The 27,553-nt window shown below is 45.8% G+C and overlaps 1 protein-coding gene across 3 annotated transcripts in view; it reads left to right on the top strand.

The window, feature by feature from the left end:
* Positions 1-27,553, top strand: part of CFAP74 (cilia and flagella associated protein 74) — a 2,332,202-nt gene that overhangs the window by 772,550 nt on the left and 1,532,099 nt on the right. For all 3 annotated transcript variants that reach the window (XM_069610170.1, XM_069610172.1, XM_069610171.1), the window contains exon 13: positions 11,748-11,918. In XM_069610170.1, coding sequence (XP_069466271.1) covers positions 11,748-11,918 — 171 coding nt within the window. The remainder of the gene's footprint in view (positions 1-11,747; positions 11,919-27,553) is intronic.

Genomic DNA, 27,553 nt, shown 5'->3' with positions numbered 1-27,553 from the left:
TGTTTTTGGGCTGTCCATTTTGCTGTAATCTCAGAATTTGTGGATGGATTTTCAAATGGGGAGCAGTCACCCTCCACATCTATTATTTTTCCCAGCTTTTCATTCTTGCCCTGCTTGCATTTCTTTCATCTCACACCAGACTCACTAACTACATGTTCCATCTCCATCTTGTTGCTCGCAGGCACACCTCCATGGAATCGAGCTTTTTTTTTTTTTTAAACGTGTTTATTTTAAACAGGCAGGTTATGGCAATACAGAGCCTAATCACCTGCGACATGTAGCATACAGTAATCCCATTTGACGCTCCTCCCACCCCACCCCTGGGGCTCAAGTTCCTTCTTCACCTCCCTGTAGGGGGTCTCCATCCCGAATAGTTCTTCTGGCCAGTTGGGGTTGGAAAGTCAGGGCTGGGAACCTTTGGTCAAACTCCAGTACCGGACCCCAGATGTTGCGAAAGCGATGGAAGGTGCCTGCTCCGGCAGCTGTCACCTTCTCGGCGATAAGGATGTCCCAGACCTTCATCCACCAGAAAGGCATGAGAGGGCATTCCTTCGTTTTCCAGGTGCGGGCTATCACGTTCCTACCCGCAAGTAGGCACTGTGACAATAGTTTGGCCTTGGGGCCAGACCTGGGGTAGATCCCGGGAACCGGTGCTCCAAGGAGGATATGCTCGGGGGCCAAGGGCAGTCGCACTTGAGTGATGTCCGCTATCGTCGATAGGCATTGTTTCCAAAAGGCTTGGGCCTTGGGGCAGGACCACCACATGTGGAAGAAGGAGCCTATTCGGCCGCACTGCCTCCAGCATTGCGGGTTGATCGTGGAGTTCATGTGGTGGAGTCTTAGGGGAGGGTAGTACCACTGGAGGAGGATCTTGTAGGCGCACTCTCTATTTGTGATACATGATGAGGAGGTGAGAGCCTGGGACCAGATGTCGACCCATTGTTGGTCTTCAATCGGATGGCCCAAGTCCGCCTCCCATAGGGCCATATACCGGGTCTTGGAGGTTAGAAAGTCCATTTGGAGGCGCCTGTACAGAGTGGAGATTCTCCCTTCGGGCGGAAGCTCCTTAAGGGACAATTCGATGGCTGTGGGGGGACGAGTAGCCACCTGGCGCGTCTGAGGATGAGTGCACCAGTGGCGTAGCTGGGTATATCTCGTTCCTGGATCCCAAAAAGTTCTTTGCATCGCTCAAAGGTGCAGGGTTGGCCCCCTTCAAAAAGTTGACCCAGGGTCTCTAGGCCTCCTGCAATCCAGGCCTTGAAATTCTGGGGTGACAGACCAGGAGAGAAGGTCGGGTTCATGAACACTGGGGAGAGGAGGCTGAGCCCCGTCGGGATCTTCTTCTGTTTCAACGCCTTGTCCCACACTGAAATGGTGTGTTTGGTGGATGCCAAGAGATTCCGCCACTGTCGCCGTTCCGGAGGGGGGGGCATGTGGGAGAAGGCGTAGGGGGAGGGGCAGCTGCGCTTGTTCGAGGTCTACCCATCTAGGGCGGTTGGTAAGGACTTGACATGATTGGATACAAGATAGGTGAGCCGCCATTTGGTATTTCTGCAAGTCAGGGACCCCGAGACCACCCAGTTTCACGTTGCCCAGCATCGTGGATTCAGGGATCCTGGGTTTTTTCCCCCCTCCAAATAAACTGCAGCATTTTCTACTGTAAGCGTTGAAGGGCTGGCGCCGGGACCGGCACCGGTAGTGTGGAGCATGCATACAGAAATCTCAGCAGTAAGTTCATCTTACAGGCTGTAATACGGCCCATCAGCGATATCTCCTGTGTTGCCCAGCGTCTCAAATCTGCCTCCAAGTTCGTAAATAATGGGGGAAAGTTAGCCCGATAAGTTTCGATTGGACTGGCCGGGATCTGAACTCCCAAGTAGCTAAGTTCTTTGGTCGACCAGGACTTCTCGGCTTCTCGGGTCAAGCCCTCTCCCATGGTGACTGATTTCCGGTAGTTAACTGTGAAGCCTGTGACCCTGCCATAGCTTGTTATCTCAGCCAGGGCTTGAGGGAGGGAGGAGCAGGGTTTTGTGATAGTCAGAAGGACATCGTCTGCATAGAGGGCCAGCTTGTGGTGCGCCGAGCCTGATTGGAAGCCTTCGACTGCAGGATTCAACCTGATTCGCTGGGCAAACAGTTCCATAATTAAAGCGAAGAGAAGCGGCGACAGCGGGCATCCCTCGGGTTCCGCAAGTTAGGTTGATGGGGGAGGAGAGGGTGCCGTTAACTCTAAGAAGGGTTTTGGGGGCTTTGTAATTTGCCAGCGTCATGGTGCAGAACTCCGGGCATCCAAAAGCCTCCAGGGTATGCCTCATGAAAGTCCAATCCACTTTGTCAAACGCCTTGGTCGCGTCCAGGGCCAGGAGCACCAACTCCCGGGAATCTCGGGAAGCGAGCTCCACCAGATCCAAGGCTCTGCGAATGTTGTCGGCTGTGGAGCGGTGTCTGAGGAAGCCACTCTGATCCACACTGATTATCTCCGGCAAGAATCGAGACAGACGAGACGCCAGGATTTTAGAGTAAATGCTGGCATCTATATTAAGCAGGGCAATGGGTCTATATGATGCAGGGTTCTTCGGATCACCCCCCGGTTTAGGTAGTAAGACCGTAATTGACTCCTGCATGGACGGGGTCACAGTGCCCGTGGTCCTGAACGAGTTAAACAACTGTACCAAAGGAGCCAATAGCTGGGGTTTAAAAATTTTGTAGAACCTGGTTGTGTAGCCATCAGGGCCAGGGGCTCGGGATTTAAGAGCTTTTATTGCCTCGTCCACTTCTTCGTCAGTGATCTGCGCCTCCAGAGAGTCACGGGCTGTACTTTTTAGCTGGGGAAGTTCCTCCGTGTCCCGCGCTGGAGCGTTCATCACCTGAGTTAGGTGGGCCGCAGCGAGCCGCAGTTTGTCCTGGTCAGCGTAATGGACCTTGCCTTGTTGGTCCCGCAGTCCCACAATTGTATTACTCTTCGCTTTGGCGAGTTTGGCCACTAGTAGCTTATTTGCTTTGTTGTTTTTAGCATAATAAAACTGTTTTGCTTTTGCCATTTGGTGGGCAATGTGTTCAGCATAGTGGGCCTCAATCTTTTTCTGTGCTATCCGGACGGCCCGCTGGGTTTTAGGGGTCCAGCCCTTCTCCTTATGGGTCCTTTCTGCCTTTTTAAGATCTTCCTCAAGGCTCTGGCAAGTTTGACGCTTGTGTCTATGATAGGCCGTTCCTTGCGCAATCAGTTCACCCCGCACTACTGCCTTCATTGTGTCCCAAGTGTTGGCGGTAGAGGTGTCCTCACTGGGGTTTTCCTTAAAGGAGTTGGAGATCGTGGTTGCGATTGCGTCCCTGAGTGGCATCTTGTTGAGAATTGGATCATATAGGGTCCATCTGCGCTGTTGGGGGTTAGCTGGTTCCTGGACTCGGATCTCCAGGGTCACCGGAGCATGATCAGACAGGATTCTGGAGCCAATCGTCACATCGTTTGTAAACGTAAAGATTTGTGGGGACACTAGGAGAAGATCTATCCTGGAGAAGGTCCGGTGGACATAGGAATAAAAGGAAAAGTCTCTTTCGGATGGGTGGAGAACTCTCCATGAGTCCACCACCCCCAAGGTTCTAAATAGTTGTAAGAGAGCCAGGGCTATGGCGAGGTCTCCAGCGCTGGGTGGGTGTGACTTGTCTTTCGAGGGTCCGGGACCCCATTGAAGTCCCCTCCGATCACTATCTGGCCTTCCAAAAACAGGGAGAGGGTTGTGCACAGGGATTCATAGAACAGCGCCTGGCCTGAGTTGGGTGCGTATACAGAGATTATAGAGTAGAGTTGTCCTAGTAATAGGTATTTCACCGCCATGTATCGCCCTTCCGGGCAGCTTATAGAGTCCAGAATCTGAGGGTTCAGGCCCCTCCCGAATAGGATAGCTGTGCCACCCCTCTTAGAGTTCCCAGACGCGAAAAGTTGCTTTGGAAAGTCTCGGGAGCGCAGGCGGCTGTGGTCTGCCGGCAGCAGATGGGTTTCTTGTAGCATAGCCACAGCTGCACCGTCGTTCTGAAGCTTCTGTAGGATAGACTTGCGTTTGGCGGATGAATTTAGTCCCTTGACATTCAGGGAGACGAACCTTAAAGTTCGATGTCCCGGGGCCAGGACCGGGGAGGTTGACGAGTCTTGGGGGAGAGGGGGAGATATAGAGGAATCATCCATCATGTTGCAGAGAGTATAGCCATTCCCCAACCTGCCTGTGGGGTTTTTTCTCGGGCCGCCAATGGGGGGACTGAGTTTAAACTGAGGGTGGCTGACCTTTTGCGGGTCTAATGCCTCCCTTGGCCAACGGGGCCATCGAACAGTGTGTAGACAACATGGCTAACTTTATGAGCAATCATAGTGGTTGTTCCAAAGACTTGTAGATGGATTGTGCCTTGGAACCGGGCATGGGCCGTGGAATAATGCCTGCTGCTTAAAGAATAAAGCTTATCTGTGTTCCTGAGGGTGTAGATCGGATCATGGTGCCGGACTGTAAGCTGGAATCGAGGTAGAAGCTCCACCATGGGGTCGCATCTGGCTATTTCCGCTTCCGGAATCTGGGAACCCTCGACCAAGAGTTTTGTGTGGGATTAGGGGAGGCCACCAGGATCGAATCAGCCGCTGCTTCGTAGGGCGGGAGAGACTAGGGGTTGGAAGCATCTGGACGTAGGATGTCGGTAGCATCTTCCAGGTGGCTAATTTTCCTGAGCGAGCCCTTGTAGGAAAATTGCAAAGCTGTAGGAAAGAGCCATCTGTAGCGGATTTTTTGAGCCTGAAGAAGGGCGGTTAAAGGGCGAACGGCTCGCCTCTTTTGAACAGTTAGCGGAGAAAGGTCCTGGAAGATCTGGAGAGAAGTCCCTTGAAATGTAATTTTGTCTTTGGAGCGGCTTATTGCTGAGATGGCTTCCTTCGTAGTAAAGAAGTGCACCCTAGTAATGACGTTGGGGGGGACCATCCGATTCCACTCCGCATCGGGGGTTCAGCCTGTGAGTGCGATCCAGGAGGAGCAGTGAATCTTCGAAGTCGGGGAGAAGAGATTGGAAAAAGAGGCCCACATATTCAACTAACCCCTTGTCTGGGATTGAGGTGGGAACCCCCCAAATGCGGAGGTTGTTGCGCCGGGCCCTATTTTTGAGGTCTTCTTGCTTGTATTCCAGGATGTCGCACCTGTCCTGCAGTAGTCCGATTGAGCGTTGGACCTCTGTTAGCACGGAGGCATGGTCTTGGATATGATCCTCAACAACTCCTACTCTTTGTTCAACCTCGGAGACCTTTTTGTCTGTGCTTTCCAGTTTAGTTGTGAGTTCTGCCATACAAAAGCGGAATTCTGATTTAATATCCGCCATGAATTCACAAATATCCTCTTTGGTCGCCAAAGGTCCATTGTTATCTAGGGATTCCCGTGGGAGAGAGGTGCCGGAATCTTGTTTTTTAGCTTTGTCAGAAGCGGTCAGCAGAGTTGCTATGTCCGAAGACTTGGTGGTCTTTTGTTGCTTGGACTAGTTGTTAGAGGCAGGGCAATGGCCGCCGGGAGCGATGTAGTGGTGAGGAGGAGCCGGACTGTGGGCCGGGGCGCCCCAGGAAGCGCTCAGGGAGAAGCGCATGCAAGCTAGGCCTACCTTAAATCCCTCAGGGGGCTCCCGCTGAAGGCTCCCGCCGCCAACTGTTCGGGGGAGGGTTTCTCATCTTCGCTCCAGGAATTGAATCGCATCTTAGGGCCGATATCTGTGTCCATAAGGCAGAAAGTAGGCCCCACCGAGTATCCAGGTGGGCCACTAACGCAGCCGCGTAGATCTCCATCCGCTGGAAGTGTGTAGGCGGCGTGGGCCGGGGCGCCCCAGGAAGAAAAGGGGAGAAGGTGCACAAAACGGGGCCGATGTATGCGGGGCTCCCTGCCGGTTCCAGGGGAGGGCCCTCGCCGGCCGATGGAAGTAGTCACCGTTTGTCTGGATATCCGGATATCCGGATGTCCGGCCGTCCCCTCCGGCTCAAGTGTTACGGGGTTGATCGCCCTCAACTCGTGACTGCGACCGCCATCATACGTGCGCCCGCCATCTTGGATTCTCTGAGCCGAGTACGGATATTGTGCTCCCTCTCCCAGCTTTCATCTTTCAGCCGCTAGTGCTCCATCGGTTCCGATCCACATAGCTGGCGTCGGTAGGTCGTATAAGTCCCAGGAACTGCGGAATTTTAGCTAAAGCAGCGGGCCGTCCACGGGCTGCTTTAGAGGAGCGTCGGCTCCAAGCCATGCCGGAATCGAGCTTTTATCAACTTGGAATTGGAAGAAGGATCAATCAAAAAGACCAGTTTTTCTATTGTTCCTACTGACTTACAAGGTAAATTCTAAGATGTGCTTTTTCCTCTTTCCATGCACCAAAACATGCAATATCTCAAATAGGTGTCCTGTCTGAGCATGGAAGCAAATATGTCAGAGATGCTGTCATTCTAGATTGGTCGGACAAGACACTCTATGCCTTTTTACTGACTCCCCTGATTGATTCAGAAAACACTTCAGAAGTTTGTTATTGGTCAAATCCTCTCTTATTCTGGCGGTTCCTATCTGTCTGGCCAGATTTGGTTTCTGTGTGATATTTCTGCATTTTAAGGCTGCATACCAAAAAGACTGATTTATTTCGGCTGATTTTGAGCAGCCCTCAAAAAGCGGAAATACCACATTCCTGTGGGGTTCACTCCCCTAAACTTCCAGACAAGCTGTTCCCCTGCCCACCCCTACCCTTACCCGCACTGGCGGGATTTCTTAGAAGTCAGAGGGTTTCACCCCCTGAACACCCATTGCCTTAGCTCCTGCCTCACTCCCGCCTCTCTCCCCCAAGTACTCCCCCACAATTCCCCACCACATACACACAGGCACACATACACGCTGTTACATTTACCCCCTTGGTCCCATCACAAACATTACCCCTTCTCCCCCACCACACAGACATACGCACACACACACACCCCAACACGACTCACCACGGACTGCCGTGACTCCTCATCTGGACCCTGCCGCACCTGTCAGCCCCTGCAAGTACTTGTGTGTGACAGGGGCGTTTCAGCTCAATTTAGAAAGACTGCACCGAGCGGTCTTTCTAAATCATTATTTGTTTTTCATTTTTGTTTTTCTAAAACAATTTTTTCACTCCATGTGCTGATATGACATTCTAATCTCCACAAACTCTCAGAAGGCAGGCCACTAGCTCACCTTGAGGAGCTGGATCTCCTTACTCAGCAGAAAGGGTGCATTCTTCACTCCTCCATACTGACACACAAATGTAGATCTTGGTACTTGAAAAGCTAGTATATACTCACTTGAAAATCTGGCTATTATATGTGAAGCAAGGAAAGAGTCCTCCCGAAAGCAACCCAAAAGCAATTGGCTTTGCTGTATGTTAATGTGCTCAGTACTAAATGAACCCTCATTTGTCCATTTGGGATAACATAATGACTATCATGACATTTGCTCTAAAGAGGGACCCTCATTGATTCTGTAAATACTATCTTTTGCTGTTGCTGCATTTCTGTATTCAACAGAGGGCTTCATTAATTTAAAAATGAAGGCAATAGAACACTACTTTGATGGCCCTTCCATGAGACAGTCAACTCCTTTTGGGTCTGTTGTCACTAATTCACAAATCCTTTGAATCTATGGCTTCCTGTGATCTGATGTTGCTGTCCTGGGAGGCTAGTTTTTGTAGATATAACATCTGACAGAAGAGTGAAGCAATTTAAGGCCCTTTCTTATAGACTCCATAAATGGGGACTAACACTGCCATTCCACCACTTGGTAACAAAACATCAGTTTGGTGGTATTGCAGTGGATCTACCACCAGAATACCACCAAACCTGTATTGAGACCTGTTGTTTTTCACAGGTATGTTCTACCTTGTACAGTCCTATCTTTCATCCCAAAAGTTCTTTCTCTCTTTAAACTCAACCAAGAGTCCATCCTTTCAGTTTTCCAGTTCATGCTTTCTTAGCTGAGGAACCATGCATAAAATGCACCCCTTAGGGACATTTAGAATGTACCTTGAACAACACAATTCCATATGGCAGATCATCTTTTTGTCAACCATGGTAGTCTTGCCCCAGACAGAAAAGCAGCTGAGGTAACCTTAATTTGATGGATTGTTTTCTTCATATGATGTTCAGATGAGTAAATCTAGTGTCTTGAAGACTTCACACATACTCCATTAGACCAAAGGAAGCATCAGTGACCTTTCAGAGAAATTTCCCTTTATTGGAAATTTGTTTAGCAGCAATGTAGCCAAGGAGAACGAGAAGGGAAACATGTCCTTAATGGGGATTGTGGTTCTCCTAGTCCTTGCTCTCCCTCCTTCACAATACTCATCTTTCCATCGACAAGAACATATACTGTGGTCTAACCTTCATGGTATAGAGGAAAAAAGTATGGTACAGGTGTAGTGGATGATTTTGCTCTCTGTCTAGGGATGAGGCCTTCACAAGAGAGGGCATGGCACTGCACACACCATTCCAAAACTCACAAAGAAATAGCAGATCTTTTAGAAGTTCTTGAGTGGCCTTCCAGGAAGAGCAAAGACAAAGAAAAATGGAATCACCATGAAGGACATTCTTCCTTATTTTCTCATTGAATCCTTTGACCTTGATTTTGCTCTGGACCCACTAGTGCTGTGTGAGGGGTCAGCAATGAGAGGCGGCCACAAGCTGTTCATGTTTTCTAACAAAGTGATTTATAAAATGAAAACTAGTTTGGGGAAATGCTTTTCCAGCCCTAGTCTAACAAGGAATTTCCCTACCTAGAAAGTAAAACTAAGGATCTGTCAGTGTCAGGAAGTCTTTAACTAATAATCTGTCCATGTGTCCAAAATGTCCTATTCTGGGCCTCAAACAATAAACAAAACAACAAGGCGTGCAAAGAAATGTCTTTATGTTAAAAAACATAAAGAAATAACTCCAATGTGAATGTTGTCCAATCTAAAAGACCCTTGAACCCAGATGATCTTTCCCTTCCCCCTAGCTTCTCCAAATAGGATTGCAACAGTGTTCCTTTCAGTAACAGTTCCTTTAGACCTACTTTGGTCTCAAAAAGTTCCTTTTTTTAAGCAAATAAAGTTCTGTTGTAAAGATTTTCCTTTAAGTAAAAGTTCCTTTAGACCTGCTTTGTATTACCTAGTATAATCCCCTGCCAGGACTTCTTTTGTAAGGTTGCAGATTATCTGGTATATTCGGCTGCCATAAATCTGTGCACAACTTCAATTGTGTGGTGTACTTGAATGCCTGGACGTCTTATATGTTTCTCAGTTCTTTAGTTATATCACAATAGCATATACCGTGAGGTGCTTGGTATATCTATCTTTGGCAATGCTTGTTCAAACCTCTCTCCCGACATTGGCATCTCACGCCTCTGTATTGGGTGGGGTTTGCCTTTGGACTTTGTCTTGACAGCATTCAAACATTCTTCTTATGTTGTCTTGTCTGCATTCAAACCTTCGTATTGGTAATTGGTTTTGTAAACTTTGTGCCTTGCCCACATAAGCAATTTTGTGCCATTCAAACAATTTGTGTTTTCATGCTTGTTGGGACGCCCCAGGGCCCCCAGCTACTTTGGGCAGACTCACTGGTCTTTTCCTGCATTTACAGTACTCCTCCTCACGCCACTGTAGGATGACTCCTTCAACCGCTTTCCATGTGGAACTGTGCGTATGTCCTCCCAGCTGCTTACGTGGCTCTGTGGTGACTCACTGGCTTCCCTTTTAATTCTGGAATGAAAAGTGCTGCTTCACTGAGCAGTCTGACCTTCAGGAGCTCCACTGCAGCTCCTCTTGTCCCCACAACCCTCTTAGCTTGCACGCACCTTCTCGTACTCTGTTCCGGCGACCTTTTCTGTGTTCAGGAGTCCTGCCCTGGGCCTTACCGTCCTCTCCTGCACAGCTCACTTTCATAATGCGCTTTCCATCTTTAAATGTCCCACGCACTGAAGGTATTGCAAAACAAGTCTGCATGTGAGACTTTGAGTACCTGTTCCTTTGAACAAACTCCTTACTCCTCTTCCTCGTCCCAGTACCTGAGTGCTTATGGGAGTTGGAGTCCATAGATGATATTGGATTCTCAACTGTCCGGTTTTCCATCAGGATTTCACATATGGGCATATCACAAATAGGTGTTGTGCATGTGCCAACTCTTAAGTGGTTTTTCTTAAGGTTCTCACATAAAGGTACATTAGAAAAAGATGATATGTATGTGTTGACTCTTAAGTGTTCTTTCTTAGGGATTTGTTCACAAGGATATACCTGAAATAAAGGGTATCAAATGTGTGTTGTGGGTGTTTGAGTCAAAGGTGGAGTTCTGGCTACAGAGGTTTAGAGAAGAGTTTTTTTACACTTCCCTTCAAGGAGGAACTATTAGCTGACAATAGGCCATTGTGGTCTTTGATGTCAGCAGGTCTTTTTCATGGGGTAGGTGGGAATACTGCATCTTCTGCAATGGAGTCAAAACGTCTCCTTGGTAGTTGGCCTCTCCCATGTGAATCCTCCCTCATATTTCCACTCCAGGGTCAGGATGAGCTAGCGGCTGAAGTCCCCTGGCCACATTGGAGAGGGTCACCGTCGGGGAATTCGTGATGACTCCACTGGATTCATCACAGTTGGTACCTGTCCCTACCCTTCCCCCCAGCTCTTGCTGAAACCTGGCAAGAAACTCTTTTGTTTTCTTAAAATACTAAGGCATGTGTAACTCCATCTGACCTGACATGTTAAGTGACTTACACAAAAGGCTTGCTGAAATCATCAAAAAACTTGACACCCACCTTTTAGCTCTCCAGATAATCTCATGGACTTCAGGAGCACTTTTCATTAGAATATGTTTTTGAGTGGATAGTAAAGTAATCTGACAATTTATTGGCTCACTCTACTATTTTGTCCTGGGTATTGATGTCCTCTTTCAATTTCCAAAACATTCCCCGTGGGAAGCTGCACCAGTTTCAGCAAACTCCTTTGCAGGAATAGACATGAGCTACCCCTGTAAACTCCCTCTGGAAGTCATGAAATCCTTCTATAACCTCTGCAGGATACATTCTCATGTTCAGATAATTTATTATTCACTATTTCAAATGTATTTGTAAGCACTATGATTCTGTTCTCTAGCATAAAACAGATGTCTTCTCATGGAGCAATTCTGTTCTCCAAAATATTGAATTCCTTAATTATAGTATTTTGGGCATCCTCCAACCTCTAGTCACATGCCTAGAATGTTAAGAGGGCATGACATTTTCCACTTTTAGAGGGCATTAGGCATACCTTTGGAGTGCAAAATTGTTATTTTGGAGGGTAAAAAGTTGTATTGAAAGGGCAGAAGTATTTGCTTTACACAGGCATTCTAAATAGATGCCTGATTTTCAAAAAGGTCAATGTAATGTAATATTTCTGGTAACACCTGGGATATCATCTCATGATCTGAGTTCACACCCCCATTCTCCTCCTGGTTCTCATTATCATCCCCGATTTAAAGGGATGGAGTCCTTAAAACCAAAAGTTTCAGTCATTATTAGTTAAACTAGGAATATGGTAACAAAATTCCACTAAAGTAGATCTCCTCTAAATGGTCATTTCCATCTAAATTCTGCGGAAAGGACACAGTAGTTCATGCTACCAACCCTGCAGTGTCATCAATTCTAGAATCATATGTTACAACCCTGATGTTTTAAGGAAATTTAGAGTAAAGCAATGATGTGATAAATATGTTTTTTATGTTTTCATTACTGCAGAAAAAGTGGCGTACACCATCACCTCTGTCCGATCTCGATTCGGATGAAGATAAACAAAGTGAAGAAACTCTGCAAAGGGCGTTTGGTGAAAAGGCAGAGGAAGAGGAAGGAGAGTTGCTGGCTCAACCTGAATTCCTTGGACTCTGGGATCAAGAGCATAAACCATATAAGGTGTTGTGTCTTTCATTACATGTGTGCTATGTGGCCATCCACCAAGTATTGCTTAATTATTGATAGGTGTCATGACCACTAGGGTCATCTGATTTTCCAGACACCATACTTCAAACCCCATTATAGCTTTTACCAGATGCATAAAAAATAATCTTTGAATTACCACTAAGGTTTCACTTATTAAGAGTTATGGAAAAATGTGATAACAAAGTTGGTGAAGTTTGAAGTAATGAATTACCCCATTTCTTTTACCTGCATAGTGCTAACTCATAATTTCGGTTTCTGTCTCTAACTCCGTCTTTCTTCTTACACTGTGATTATTCTCACTATTCTATCCCAGGCCAGGACATTTAAATACTGCTATGTTATGGCAGACAATCAGGTCCGTTCATTTACCAATCTTTCTATGAAAAAGCATGTACTTATGTTACTCATGATTCCTTTCTCCAATAGTAATTCTCTCATTACCTCTTATTCTAGCAATACCTCAACTCAAATATTCTGACTTTCTTTACTGTATGAATACACATGAGGTATTTTAGTGACTTGTGTATCTCAGTCCTTCTCCATTACAAATTTCCCAGCTCTAAACCACTTCTGTTCTCTTCATTAGATTTCTTGTGCAAACTTTACAACATCAGGATGCCTCCTCTATGGCCTGCTCCAATCTATCTTTATATTTATAGCATTGATAAGGACAGATTGCACAATGGTCTCTTTCAGCTTTTGCTGTTGGTATATAACATGATCCATTGTTCAGGTCAGACTAAAGTGCACTGCAAGCACCTACTACAACCATGTCATAGTCCATCTCTTTATCCTTGCTGTCAATATCTTTATTTGAAGGTTGCTCAACAATCAGTCTATCTTATTGTATTATAACTGGCTCAGACTATCCCTTCTGAGCCCACTCTGCCTACAAGGAAACTATTATAGGTTTTGTAAAGCCCACAAGACCAGTTCCTGATTCGTTAGTTCTCCGGCAGTTAGAGGTGAGGGAGCAATGGAGCCAAACTTTGAATGTCCTTATGTATAGTTGAGATGAGAGAACTGTAAGTGGAAGTGCTTTTAGGAACCTAATTTAATATGCAACTGGAGGTAGGAAAGGGTTTCATATTTCTTATAGTTAGTATAATTGAATCTGCAGTTTCTTAGAAGTGAGTGCAAATGTGAACTAAAATTCCAAGGTCCTGTGCCAACTCATTAATTAATGGAGGTGGCAAGTAGGAATATTCTGGAAAGACGGGATTCAGGTTCGCCACCTCCCTAGGCCATGCCACAGGCTCACGGTGGATTGGCTTAAATCCCCTTCTGTTGGTGCACAGTTTTTAATATACCAAATATTATGTGGCTTGTATGGTGGACCTTCTTTCAGCTACACCAATACTGGTTCCCTTACATTGTATGCAATTAATTCCAGATGTAACTTCCCCATCCTTTGAGCTATAGCTTCTTCCTCTGATCAGAGGTAGTCCTTATTTGAACGGTTGCCCTAGATGTTGACATAAGTCAATTTGATCCTTCTTCAAGGGCACCATAGGAGGTTTTCTGATTCCCCCCTCCACCATCCTCCGGAGTTCCCACCTCTCCTCCTCCTCATCTATTAGTAATCCTGCTCCTGTCCCGTGTAGGTCCAATCCAGTTGTGGTGTTAGCGCATCACACCCCTCCACCGGTCAGGTTCTGAGGAAAATCTTATGTCCTGTACTCTTCCTGGGGCCGGCCTGGAAAACTGTTCTTTATCATAGAAACTCTCTGGCTGTAGAAGTTAGAATCCCCCAGTGTGTGGGCATTACTTCACACACAGAAGGTTCTAACTCCAACCCTCCCACCTTCCCCCACCCAAATATAGGCATGCCCACAGCAGGCCAACTGCCATTTCCTGTTTTTCCAGATAAGAAGTTGAACCTGTGAAGTCGTCTTCCTGTTCCTTGCTTGAAAAATAATTGTTTACAGTCTTTCTACAGGATTTCTTTTCCATTTAAAGTTTTTTGTAGAATGTTGTATTTTTAGGTATGTAACATTTGTTCTTTAGCTTAAAAAATAACTGGTTTCAGATTGTGCTTATCACTGTTTATGTTTATTCCTTGACTGCACGGGATCACATGCCATATGTCATTGGCCTCTGTGCATGTATCCTGTGCATGCCTCCCTTGTCAACTGCTAACCCTCCACCGAGCTTGCATCATATGCCTGGACAATCTTCATCTCGTACAGTCGTTTTCCTTCTGTGGCAGGATCTTGGCTTAGTGCTTAGGTGCTGTCTGCAGCATATGCAAGTAAAATGTAGAGTTCTGAAGTGACAGTGGTGATCATTCTCAACTAGTGCTCCCTGCCCATAGCAAATGTGGAATCTGTCTCAGGCTCACTGCGGGTGGCTGGCTAGTCTTTTTACAACAATCAGAAAGTTGCATGACTGTGGATTTTAGACCTAAATTCATGCAGCCTTTCAGGCTACCAATGTACATAGTGTTGCTCCCAGTCATTCAGTGACTCAGCCCCTTTTCCTGCTGATCAGTACAGTGCTTAAGAGGGGCTAAAAGATCGCCATATAGTTCTGTTATCACCTACCCTGGGGTTGATCAGGTTTCAGCCTAGTCTCCTAAAAAAGGCTGGGGTAGTTCCATAATCCATTCTTTGTAAGTAGAACACAGCTTCTCTCATGAACCAAAAATCCATTGTCTGCAGTACCCTACTATTCTTAAAAATGCTCTTATGAGGGTGTTTCCAAGATGGCGGGGTGAACGGACAAAGAAGGTTATAGCTACCGACCCATAGATACTGTAAAAAAGATAAAATCCTGTCGTTGGAGGTGGAAACTAAAAATTGCAAGGGGCAAGTACTGTCCGGTCCTGCACGTTCTTCTCCACAGGAGCTGCTGAACCCCACAGACCCCCAAAAAGGTTCAGTCAACATATAACTAGAAAACAGCTGAAATCCCAACCTCTCCAGGGGAAAGAGGAAGTGGAGAAAACAAAAAAGAGCACAGATTCCGGTCTTCAGCCTAGGGACCAATCTGCAGAGGATGAGAAAACAAGAAAAACAAATTACATACTCTCTAAACCTCTTACGCTCCCACCTCCTCTATCCCAGGTTACCTGTTGCCAGGTTACCTGTGGTCCTCCGCGAAAAGCAATGAGAACATTTATTTTGCTCACTGACACTGAAAAGATATCTAAAAAGAAGCGATTCTCCCAAAACTCAAACTTCTTCAGATGCTTTTAGTTCTTTTGCATTGAACGTTTATACTGTGAATTCATGTCTTGGATGAACATTGGTTCCATAACATTTACCTTCAAGTCATTGCTTGACTCCTTGTCTAACTGCACTCTTTCCTTCCTGAAAATGAAGAAAGCTGAACAATGCACCTTTAAATGCAATCTGCAACTAAGTTGATTATTTTTCTGCTGTTGGCTGAGGAGCTCAAATTGTTTATAGCCTGGGAAGGTCAGAACAAGTGACTGCTCTGATCCTCTGCTATCGACACACGTGCGCTGGCCAAATGCCAGTTCTGATGAGACACTACCTTAGTCAGGCAACACAGGGAAGCAATTAGACTTCAGTTATCGTCTCAGCGCATGCGCATTTACTCTTAAAAGTAGCTCAGAGACACTTCTCATCCACACGTGCGCACTGGCGAAAATTCCGTTCTGAATTTAGCCCCCTGACTCCTGCGGGCTAGCCTTTTCAGAGAAATAAATCTTATTTGCAGAAAGTCTGCCGGCATGCATACATTTCCTGCTGAGTCGCGCGCAGCTCATAATGAACTCGGGTCTTAACCCGCAAACCTTTTCTGTTCTCCTTTGCTGATTGAAGCACATCAAATAGGAATATCAGATAAAACCCCCCTAACGAAATACCTAAACTATTTACAACGTTGAAACAAATTTACATTTACTTTGAAGTTTTCTAAATGAAATCCTTCAGTCTTTGCTTTTACTCTAAAACACTGCGCTCCCACCAATATTTCTGCATTTCTTGTCCTATGCTGGTAACCTTCAAATTAAAACTTCTTTCTCTGGATTCAGTCTCTGGAAACTTGTAACTTTGGCCTGAAAACCTGAAACCAACACAAGCAGGATTTCCCTGATCTTCTCTGGACAATGAAAGGCAATTTAGAATGGACTTCAAGAGCCAATCTGCATCAATACTAAATCCCAGCTCTATCTCCACTATGATGGATTGGGAAATTCTCCTGCTGGATACAACATAGTTAAAGCCCAAACCAAATCAAAGCCCATACCCCAAATTAAAAGCTGCTTTCCCATCCCTGAATAAAATTGAGAAATGATTGGAAGGAAATAATATTATTAATGTAAATAACTGAGAAACTCAGACCTGGCAGTGGCCCCTCCTCTAAGTCCTGACCTAAGGGCCGGATTTAACTGGGAACTTCCTGTGGAATTTAGCAACCAATTGTGGGGCATGAAAATCTTCAGAAGCCTCCCAAGACTTTTCTTCTGGCCCAAAACCCTTCCAGTCTATTAGGTACTGCAACCCTTCCCTAGACATTCTGGAATCAAATATTTCCTTAGCTTCATAGTCTTCCATATCACTATCAGTGTAGACAGGCTGAGGAGTAGAACTTAGCCTAGTTCCTTTGATAACTGGTTTGAGCAAACTAACATGGAAAGTTGGATGGACCTTCAAACCACTGGGTAACCTCAATCTGACTGCCACTGGATTAATCACTCTCTGAACTACAAACAGGCCTACAAACCTGGGGCTGAACTTGCTTCTTCCCTTAATTCTAAGGAACTTCGTAGATAACCAAACCAGATCACCCACAATATATTTTGGGCTTGGCCTTCGCTTCCTGTCTGCACATTTCTTGTAAATTATCTTACTTTGTTGCAAAGCGCTCAACACTTTTTTCAACTCTTCTTTCATAGTAGTCAACCTCTCCTCCACTGCTGGATTATAAGAATCCTCGCCCACTTCTGCTCGAAGAAACCGTGGGTGAAATCCCCTATATGAGAAACCAAAGGGTGTCTCACCTTCTAGTCCCTAGGAATCTCTCTCAGGTGGCCAGGGCATGGCCAACGCCTTTGGATCCAGACACTGGGGGTGGACTAGTACGGGAGGATCACCTGGGTGAGGGGTCTTCAGGGAGTGGGGGGGAGAAAACCGATGGTGAGATGCAGTATTCCCCCCTTTCCCGTACCCATGACCCATCCTATTTTATAGGATTCTCCAATGTTCCATCTCCCCCCCCCACCCTCCTTCTGCACAAACACTGGGCAGAGGAAGAGGGTGACTGAGAATAAAGAGGCTAAGCCTTACATATCTCATTGGACATGTCCCGCTAATCGGGTTAGGCAAAGTCAGGCACTTGACTTTAATCACATACATCTGATACCCATTAGCTCTCCCCACACGGATAAAAGGCGGAACGTAGAGACACACTCTGAGCAAAGTGGAACACGAGAAGGAACAGAACTTCCAGGCCAAAGGCGAACCTACTGGAGCAGTACGACCGATAGAGGGACGAGAGCAAAGGGTAGAGAAGCCCAGGAGATCCCTGCAGGAGGTTGCAGCCTTCAAAGAGCCATGAAAGATATGCGGAGAAGGCCAAATCCCAGTCAACAAGACTGCATTGTGTTTCAAGAGTTCCAGCGACTCTTCCGGGTGAACAACAGAGTCGGGGAGGTTTGACTTGTGAATTAAAACCGTAAAGATAAGAAAAGAATGCACCCCGCCGGTTAGTTGGCGAGCAACATGAAAGGCTGGTGTGTGTTAAAGAAAGATTGAAGTTTCAACAGTATATCTCACAATTGAAGGCTGCACGTGTGTGGATGAGACACGAAGGAAGGCAGACCTGCAGCGAAGGGTAGTAGCTCACTCAAAACTCTCTTTGAAAGGTGAAAGGTTTTGGTATAAAGCAACAAAGTGAATGAACTCTAAAATGTGTAATGATCAATATTAACCACGGCAAAAGAGGAAGTGAAAAGGTGAATATTGAACTTTTATGCTTATGATACTGAACTACCCAGACCAAGAGACACTGGGGCAAATAACACAAGATTCTGAACTGAAGGGAAAGTTGCACGGGAAGGTTGCAGTGAAATGGTCCTGTGGAGGTCTATAGTAAAAACATTGCACATTTGAGATCAGAAAAAGGTTAGAGCCTGACTGAGGGAGACCGGACGTGTGATAAGTTAGGGGTAAGGAACCCCTAAAGAACTTGAATTAAGCTTGGCGAAGGGAACCCCTGCAAGTGCTGTGGTTGAGAGGTCCGAGCCCCACAGAGTAAAACCTATAAGCACTTTTTATTGAACTGTGAACTTTTGTTGAACTGTGAAAGAACATTTGAAAGCTGGAATTGGAGACTTTAACGTGGAAGGTCAGGCTGGATTCGATCCACGTTTTGAACTGCCTTTGTTTTGAGAACCTGAGCCAGAGTGTGTCATCCTGTCTATGGGAGCCACCTTGCTCCATGCTGTCCAACGTGGGGAGGAGAGCTGACCCAGCTGTTTTGATACTTTTTGTTATAACACTGACTTTTCTTTGCATATATATTCCCCTTTACACACTTTTAGTATAAGAGATAGGGCAGGCATTAGGTGGTGTTAGTATAGGCCATTTTGATTTGACAAAGACTGACTAGGACTGTGTTTTTGTTAATATTTGATGGTAGAGACTACCCCCATCATAGCTATAGGACAAGTAGGGGTTTTTCCAAACCCCACAAATCTAATAAAGGTTTTGAAATTGTATCTCTTGTGTCTGTGTCATACTTGTGATACCATGCCTCCCTTACACCTACTACAAAAGAAAGTAGACATTGAAATCAAATCTTTCTTTGAGCTATATGCAAACTCTGCCAACCAAAGTAACTCAATCCAACTCTGGCCCTCCTGCCAATAGCATTGCAGATATTTCTCTAGCTCTTGATTTACCCACTCAACCTGACCATTGGCCTAAGGATGATAACCTGAATTTACTTGAATATCTATACATAGTTGATCACAAAAAGCCGACCAGAACCTAGAAACAGACTGCGGCCCTCGGTCTGAAATCGCCGGACTACGTAGCCCATGCAAACAAACTTCCTCCTTCGAGTAACCTTTGTGCCAGAATAGTCGCAGTCACCTGCCCCTTGATTGGGATGAAATACCCTTCCTTCATTTATACAATCCACTTCCAGAATGTTTGAACACCCTTGACCCCATGGAAGATCTACAATGAAATCCAAAGACACTGTATTCAAATGTTAAGGTGGAATCGGTTAAGGTTCTAACAACCCCTCAGATTTCCCCACTGCAGAATTGGACTTCTTGCAGATTTCACACATCTTCACAGAATTAAGAGTATCTTCTTGCATAGTCTTCCACCAAAAATGTCTCTGAACAAGATCTAGTGTCTTGTGAAAACCTGGATGACCAGCCAAAACTGAGTCGGGACACTCCTTTACGACTTTTTCACGCAGATGTTCATTCGGGAAAAACAATCTGGTATCCACCACAGGCAATCCTTCAGTGATAGATCAAGCCGGATCCCGACGACCATAATCCTGATCCAGGGACATGCTGTCATGATCTCTGCTTCCAAAAGATCAGGACTTGCCCGACTCCCTTGGAAGCAGACCCATAACCCCGGTTCTGAGTGCCAGCCAGTCCCAATTGGGACCTTTTGGACCCTTTCCTGGTGCCAGTGGCACCAGGCTCATAAAGATGCCCAGTCCCAGCGCTGGAAGCGCCGGGCTCATAATGCTTGGGTGGACTTACCTGCAGCAAACCATGCTGCTTACTTACCTGCCAGTTGAACCCCTGATCCTCTTCTGTTTGGGACTACTTTTCCTGTTGGGTGGAGCAGGAGCCACTCCCTAGGTTCAGAACACTGGAACTCTTCTGGAAAGCAGGAACTCTTTTCTTACCTAGGCGTGGCTGTGGAAGGAGACACCTAAGCACTACAGGAGGCTATTTAAACCACACCCGATGGATGAATCTTGCTTTGCGTTATTCTGCATTCTCTGCAGCAGAAAGCTCATCAGGTCTTCTGCTTCTGATCCTGGGCCTAAGGGAACAAAGGCTTACCATCCTGGAATCCAGTCTTCAGCAGCACCTGTAAAGACAAAGAAAGAACAGGTTAGCATTACGGTCTTCAGTGGCAGCGCATCTCTTACCTGGTCCATCGGCTGTCACCAACGCCTCGCGCTGCATTCCGGCATCTGAAAGACAAAGGCTTACCTACTCTTCGCATGCTCCGGAGGTCTTCGCACTGCATTCCGGCATCTGAAAGACAAAAGCTTACCAGCTCTTCGCACGCTCCGGAGGCCTTCGGCGCTGCATCCCGCATCTGAAAGACAAAAGAAGGTGCGTTTAAAGACATTGGGCAACTTTATTACTCACGTGCCATTACTCCTTCCCACGCCGAATCCAGTGGGTATTCCAACACCCTTCAGCTTCTCTAAAGCTCCGAACTTGTACCTGCAAGATAAAAGGGACAGTTAGTGCGCATCGTGAAGCAGGCTACAAGCGCTTACTTACGTGCTTCCAGGCGCTTCTATTCCTCACGCGGGTTCGATCCTCAACTCTCATCAGCCCGCCATCCGCCATCGCCGGAACCCTGCAAAACAAGAGATATCATTACAAAAGACTTTTAAGACATTTGAAGTGCCCAGAACTTACCGTTCGTGCAGTTAACGACGGACAACAGTCCTCTGAGGTCAAGAGGCCTGCACCCTTATCCAGTGAAGAAACTGGTTACGGCACCCTGCCCCGAGGCAGATGGAGAGCTCGGCGTTCACTTACCTAAGGTGAGGGCGTTAACCTTTGGGGTTCTACAGGAGAAGAGAAAGGGAAGAGGAGAGAGGCACCCAATAACCCCAGTTCATTAATCCCATATTTTCTATCTGCAGACATCTTACTCTTCGAGTCAGACATACAGTGCACAGAGGTCCAGCCCAAAGAGCCAACCGTGTGTTACACATCACCTTTGAAGATACGGCATTCACCCAGTCAAGACCGGCGCCTCTGCGGGAATCAGGTGAGCGTTACACATACCCCGTTGAATTTCCTGGATCAACGCTTCGTCCTTAATGGTGTTAGCCGAAACAAAATGATCCTCTGGAATTAAAGGTTTGGGGCTCAACTCCGTCTCTTGCTCACATCCAGGAAACTGCCTAGATAAAGCATCACCCTTCCCATTTAACCATCCTGGTCTAAAAGTTACGATGTTATCAAAATCAGCAAAAAATAAGGACCAGCAGATTGTCTTGGTGTAAAGGTTTTAGCTGACTTTACGAAAAGCACGCTCCGATTGTCTGTATTCACCGTCACAGTATGTCGAGCTCCCATCAGATAGTGTCGCTATTCTCCAAAAGCTAACTTAATAGTGAGCAGCTCTCTATCTCTAATAGTGTAATTGCACTCAGCCGCAGATAATCTTTTGGGAAAAATAAGCCTTTGGGTGAAGCTGACTGGTTTCCTTATGCATTTGAGACAAAATGGCTCCCATCGCCAAATTTGAAGCATCTGTTAAAACGAAAAAGGCTTTTGCTGGATGTGGGTGAAGTAAAGTTGGCCTAGATATAAATCTCTCCTTCAGAATTTTAAAAGCTTCTTCGGGATCCTGACTGCAGACAAATGTTACCCCTTCTTCAAAAGGTTTGTGATTGGTGGAATAATCTGTGAGAAACCTTCATTGAATCTCTGTAAAAATTGGCAAATCCCAATAACCTATGAACCTCCTTAATTCTAATAGGGGCGGGCCAGCCCTTAACAGCCTGAACCTTCTTATTATCCATCTGCAATCCCTGCAGAGAGATGAAAAAACCAAGGAACTCCACTGTCTGGGTATGGAACTGGCTTTTCTCCAATTTGGCCGAAGAGATGATGTTCACGCAATTTTCTTAAAACCTGTCTTACATGATTTTGATGTTGTTCCAGATCTTGAGAGAAGATTAAAATATCATCAATATAGACCACAACAAAAACATCCAGAAATTCCCTTAAAAGATCCTTAATAAAAAGCTGAAATGCGGCAGGAGCATTACATATTCCAAAAGGCATTACTAGATACTCATACAAACCAAACCTAGTCTTAAAAGCTGTCTTCGATTCATCTCCTTGCCTGGCTCTGACCAGATGATAAGCCCGCCTCAAATCCAATTTGGAAAAAATTGGGGTCCCCTGAACTTGATCTAGCATTTCAGCGATAAGTGGTAAAGGATATTGATTCTTAATTGTCACCTTATTAAGAGATCAGTAATGTATGCAAGTTCTTAATTTGCCATCCTGCTAGGGACAAAGAATAAAGGCGAGGTGGCTGAAGATTGAGAATGCCTAATAAACATTTTGCCAGATTTTCAGGCAAATACTCTGAAATACTAGTTTTCTTTTTCAGTTAAAGAGTACATTCCACAGCTTAGCAGAATAGCCCCATCTTCTAAGTCAATCTTGCAATCATATTGCCTATGAGGTGGCAACTCACCAGCCTCAACCTCATCAAAAACATCCTCATAATCTCTATAACAGTTCGGCAACTCTCCCACTACCGCACCTATGGAATGATTCGGACCAACACTCTTTGCCAAAGCTACAACCCTTGACGCCTCACAACCTTCACTTTCTTTAGAAATAGTCAAATCAAAACAATGTTCCTTGCAGAAATCAGACTTAAATTCCACAACCCTCCTACACCAATCTACAACATGATTATGAAAAGTTAACCATGACATTCCTAGGATAATTTGCAACTGAGGTGCATCAATCCATGAATAAATGATCACCTCCCCATCATTACCCACCATTAGCATAACCAGAGGCGCTGTCTTATGAGTTATTGGTCCCAAGGTCAAAACAGATCCATCCACCACCCTCACCTGACCCACCATTTCCTTTCGAACTAGAGGAATTGCCAAGGATTTTTCTTGTCCCCAATTCATGAAGTTTCCTGTTCCTCCTGAGTCTAGCATCACCGGCCTAGATCCCTTCTGCTTCCCCTCAAAAAACAAGGATACATTTACTTTGATGTGTGGCACTGTTGCCTGAATTGTGTTGGTGACCTGCTGCAAACGATTACTGAAAGACCGGATTCTTTTGGGGGTAGAAGGACAATTTCCCAGCAAATGCCGACTCCTTCCACAATATAAACATAAGTTGTTAGCTCTATGTCTATCTTTTTCTTCCTTTGATAAGGGTCTCTCCACTTTTCCTCCAACCTCTACTACCTTACCCCCTCTTCTCGACTCATTGTTTCTCCCCTCGTCTTATCCACCCACTGCAGAGTCTTTACCTCTCCCCAGCGCCTTCTACATTCACTCTTTCTTTCTCCTAGACAAAAATCCACCTGCATGACCAGATCAATCAGACCCTCACAAGACTTTGGGCAATCAACTAATAACTGCTAATGCATCCTTTAAATCGTTAAATAAGGACGCTCTTTTCTTCTGGCCATTGACTCTCGAGAACCAGAGACTTGAATTGAGTGATACTTACTAACTCCCTATTGCCTTGCCTTAGTTCCAGTAGCTCTCCAACCACCTCCAATGAATTTTGTCTCTTACCAAAAACATTTCTAAACTCATCCTTAAACAAAGAAACATTCTTCAGAATTGCACCAACCAAAAGGACTGACCACAAAGCCGCCTCTCCAGTTAAATAAGACAGGGCAAAGGCAACCCGGGCTGCATCCTTAGAGAAACCCTTTGGTCTGCAGAGAAAATGCAACTCGCACTGGGTCAAAAGGTCTACATTTTTTCAAATCCCTGCCAAAGCGTTCTGGATGGGCTAACGTAACTGGTACCTGAAAGACCCCCTGTCCCCTAACCACTCCTCTAGTGGTATCCAAACTCTCCCTGACCCCCTCTTTAATTAGTTAAGGAGGGTCCTTAAGATTACCTGCTCCAGGGGCTAATTGAGGTCTTATAGCTTCCTGCAATTGTGACATCTTTTCTCCCACTGCTTCTACCTTCTTGTTTAAGTTAACATTGTCTAAATGAGCTAACCTCATCTCCTCTCTCAATTCCTGTATCATGTCCCCAGTTCCTCCTGCAGGATTCAAACAGCTCGGGCGGACTAAACTTGGCCTTTCATTCTGTCCGGTCCTGCAGGTTCTTTTCCGTGGGAGCTGCTGAACCCCACAGACCCCATGAACGGTTTGGTCAGCAGCTAACTAGAAAGCAACTGAAATATCAAACTCTACAAGGGAAACGGGAAGTGGAAAAAACAAAAAAGAACACAGATTCTGGTCTTCAGCCTAGGGACCAATCTGCAGAGGAAGAGAAAACAAGAAAAACAAATTACATAGATTTACACTCCCACCTCCTCTATCCCAGGTTATTATCTATTAGCGAAAAGCGAGGAGGATATGTATTCTGCTCACTGATATTGAAAAGAAACCTTAACAGAAACGATTCTCCCAAAACGCGAACTTCTTCAGATGCTTTTAGTTCTTTTGACTTGAAAGATTATACAGTGAATAAATGTCTTGGGTGAACATTGGTTCCATACCATTTAGCTTAAAGTCATTGCTTGACTCCTTGTCTAAATACAGTCTTTTGTTCCTGAAAATTAAGAAAGCTGAACAATGCACCTTTAAATTAAATCTGCAACTAAGTTGATTATTTTTCTGCTGTTGGATGCGGAACTCAAATTGTTTATAGCCTGGGAAGGTCAGAACAAGTGACTGCTCTGATCCTCTGCTATCGACACATCCGCACTGGCGAAATGTCAGTTCCGATAAGACCCTACCTTAGTCAGGCAACACAGGGAAACGATTAGATTTCAGTTTTCGTCTCTGCGAATGCGCATTTACTTTTAACAGTTGCTCGGAGACACTTCTCATCCACATATGCGCACTGGCGAAATGTCTGTTCCTTATTTAGCCCCCTGACTCCTGCGGACTAGCGTTTTCAGAGAAATAAATCTTAAAAGAAGATGTTCACACCCGACAGCCTTTTATGTGCAGAAAGTCTCAGACTTCGCTCCCTGCCGGCATGCGCACTTTTTCTGCTGAGAGTTGCACCCGGCTGATAACCAACTCGGGTTTTACCCAGCAAACCTTTTCTGTTCTCCTTTGCTGATAGAAGCACATCGAATAAGAATAGCAGATAAACACCCCTATCTAAATACCTAAACTATTTACAACGTTCAAAACGTATTTAATTTCCTTTGAAGTTTTCAAAATTAAACACTTCAGTCTTTGCTTTTACTCTAAAATACAGCACTCCCACCAATATTTGTGGATGTCTTGTCCCACGCTGGTAGCTTCCAAATGAAAACATCTTTCTCCGGATTCGGTCTCTGGAAACTTGTAACTTTGGGCTGAAAACCTGAAACCAACACAAACAGGACCTTCCTGATCGGCTCTGGGCTATGAAAGGCAGTTGAGAATGCCTGCTTGGACTTCAAGAGGCAATCTGCACCAATAAATTCCCAGCTCCATCTCCACCATGATGGATTGGGAAATTCTCCTTTTGGATACAACCTAGTTAAGGCCCAAACCAAATCAAAACCCATAATATTGACATGTATAGTGAGATTGTAAATGAATGGTGGTATATAAATGTGGATGTTGAGAACAATAAGAAGATTTGAAAGTTATATATAAATAAATATATTTTTGACAAGATTTGGCGTTGTCGATGTTAATAGATGTTCTGATCTCATTCCGCCCAGGCTTATTTTTAGTTGTTCCATTATAGTTAGCCTGAAGAACCTGTGGTAGTTAAGGCATTCCCTATTTTAAAACCAGACATGACAGGTACAAAGGGAGGTTGGAGAGACAAGCAAGAGTTAGCGAAAAGGTGTGCAGAGGAAACCAGGGGACGGAGGGACCATCTCGGGGTCGAAATATGTGGTCTCTGCCAATTTATCTGGCAACCCCAGCCGTGGACACTCAGCTCTCATCTGGGAACGTACCTCCTAATTTAGAGGCTTCCTTATATTTTGCACCATGTAAAGCGTGACTCTAGGTGAAGGCACCCACTCCGAGGACTTTGAGAGTCTAATAGCTTCGGGGTCAAACATTCCCGTGTGTTGTCCTCTTCTTCTGGGACAACTGTCTCAACTAAGAGGTTTCTGGGATTCTCATCCTCCTCTCCCCCCTCGTCATCGGGCGAATAGCCCCAGTCCATGTCTCGGAATTTTTCACCCCTGGAGCAGGGGGTCTGCTCTGGCGTTCTGCAGTCATCGCCAGGAAGGCCTTTTTTAGTCTGGCGACCGGGTCGTCCACTCTTTGGGGGCCTGAATCTACCCTCTTTTTCTTGCTTGGGGGGGTCAAAGAGTTTCTCCTCTTCTGAGCTTTACACCCCTGCTCAACCCATTCCTCGGGGTGTCCAGCTGACGTACCTTCTCCTGGGCTTAACGCCCGCCTCTTTCTGGAGGACCTTTGCTCTCTCTCTACCATCCATGTCTCCAACATGTCCAGTCTCTGGGCTATAGGCTGAACCCCTTCCGAGACTGCTTGAGAAAAGGAGTCTCACAACACCTTCTTAAAGCTGAGAGACAGCTCAGTCTCCTGATGAGAGGGAACCTCCTCCCATTCTTCCTCACTCCATTCAGGAGTAGTAGACTGGGAGCATCCTCCATAGTGAGCCATAATAATCAGTGGCTGGCAGTGCCAACGTTCTCTTGACAGCTGATGCGTGGCTCTGTGGGGAACAGCTGTTCTCAGCGCTGTTCTCAGCACTGCTCAAGCCTTCAGGGGATCGCGAGCGGTTAAATGCAGTCCACGTAATCCCATTTTTTAATATAATCTTTTTTTTTCTTTTTCAATGCTCAAACTATTCCTCTCATTCGTAATATGCGTTTTACTCATCAACTGAAAGTGCACGAATGAACGATCCGGCCTGGGGGATGCTGGGAAGCTTAGAAGCCTCCAGCTCCCCTGGGTCCTACCACGCACCTTCTGCTGCAGCGCTCTGAATACTGCGTCGAGCGGGCCGGCTGCCTGACACTAGTGAGTTTGCTTGTGGCTCCGGCCCCGCCTCCACTACTCTGCGATACCGGCGCTGACAGAAATTCAGGTATTTACTCTAGGCACGTGACCGCCGCAACCCGAAACAGCAAAAGTCTGTTCCTTATTTAGCCCCCCCGACTCCTGCGGGCTAGCCTTTTCAGAGAAATAAATCTTACAAGAAGATGTTCACGCCTGACAGCCTTTTATCTGCAGAAAGTCTCAGACTTTGCTCCCTGCCGGCATGCACACTTTTCCTGCTGAGAGTCGCACCCGGCTGATAACCAACTCGGGTCTTACCCAGCAAACCATTTCTGTTCTCCTTTGCTGAAACAAGCACATCAAATAAGAATAGCAGATAAACATCCCTATCTAAATACCTAAACTATTTACAACGTTGAAACATATTTAATTTCCTTTTGAAGTTTTCAAAATTAAACACTTCAGTCTTTGCTTTTACTCTAAAATACTGCGCTCCCACCAATATTTCTGGATGTCTTGAGTCATGCTGGTAGCGTTCAAATGAAAACGTCTTTCTCTGGAAACTTGTAACTTTGACTTGAAAACCTGGAACCAACACAAACAGGACCTTCCTGATCTTCTCTGGGCAATGAAAGGCAGTTTAGAATGTCTGCTTGGACTTAAAGAGGCAGTCTGCACCAATAAAATCCCAGCTCCATCTCCACCATGATGGATTGGGAAATTCTCCTTCTGGATACAACCTAGTTAAGGCCC

Source organism: Ambystoma mexicanum, chromosome 8, assembly GCF_040938575.1.
Source record: "Ambystoma mexicanum isolate Mex_15411 chromosome 8, UKY_AmexF1_1, whole genome shotgun sequence".
NCBI classification, from domain to species: domain Eukaryota; kingdom Metazoa; phylum Chordata; class Amphibia; order Caudata; family Ambystomatidae; genus Ambystoma; species Ambystoma mexicanum.
This window is presented reverse-complemented; position numbering and strand designations above follow the sequence as displayed.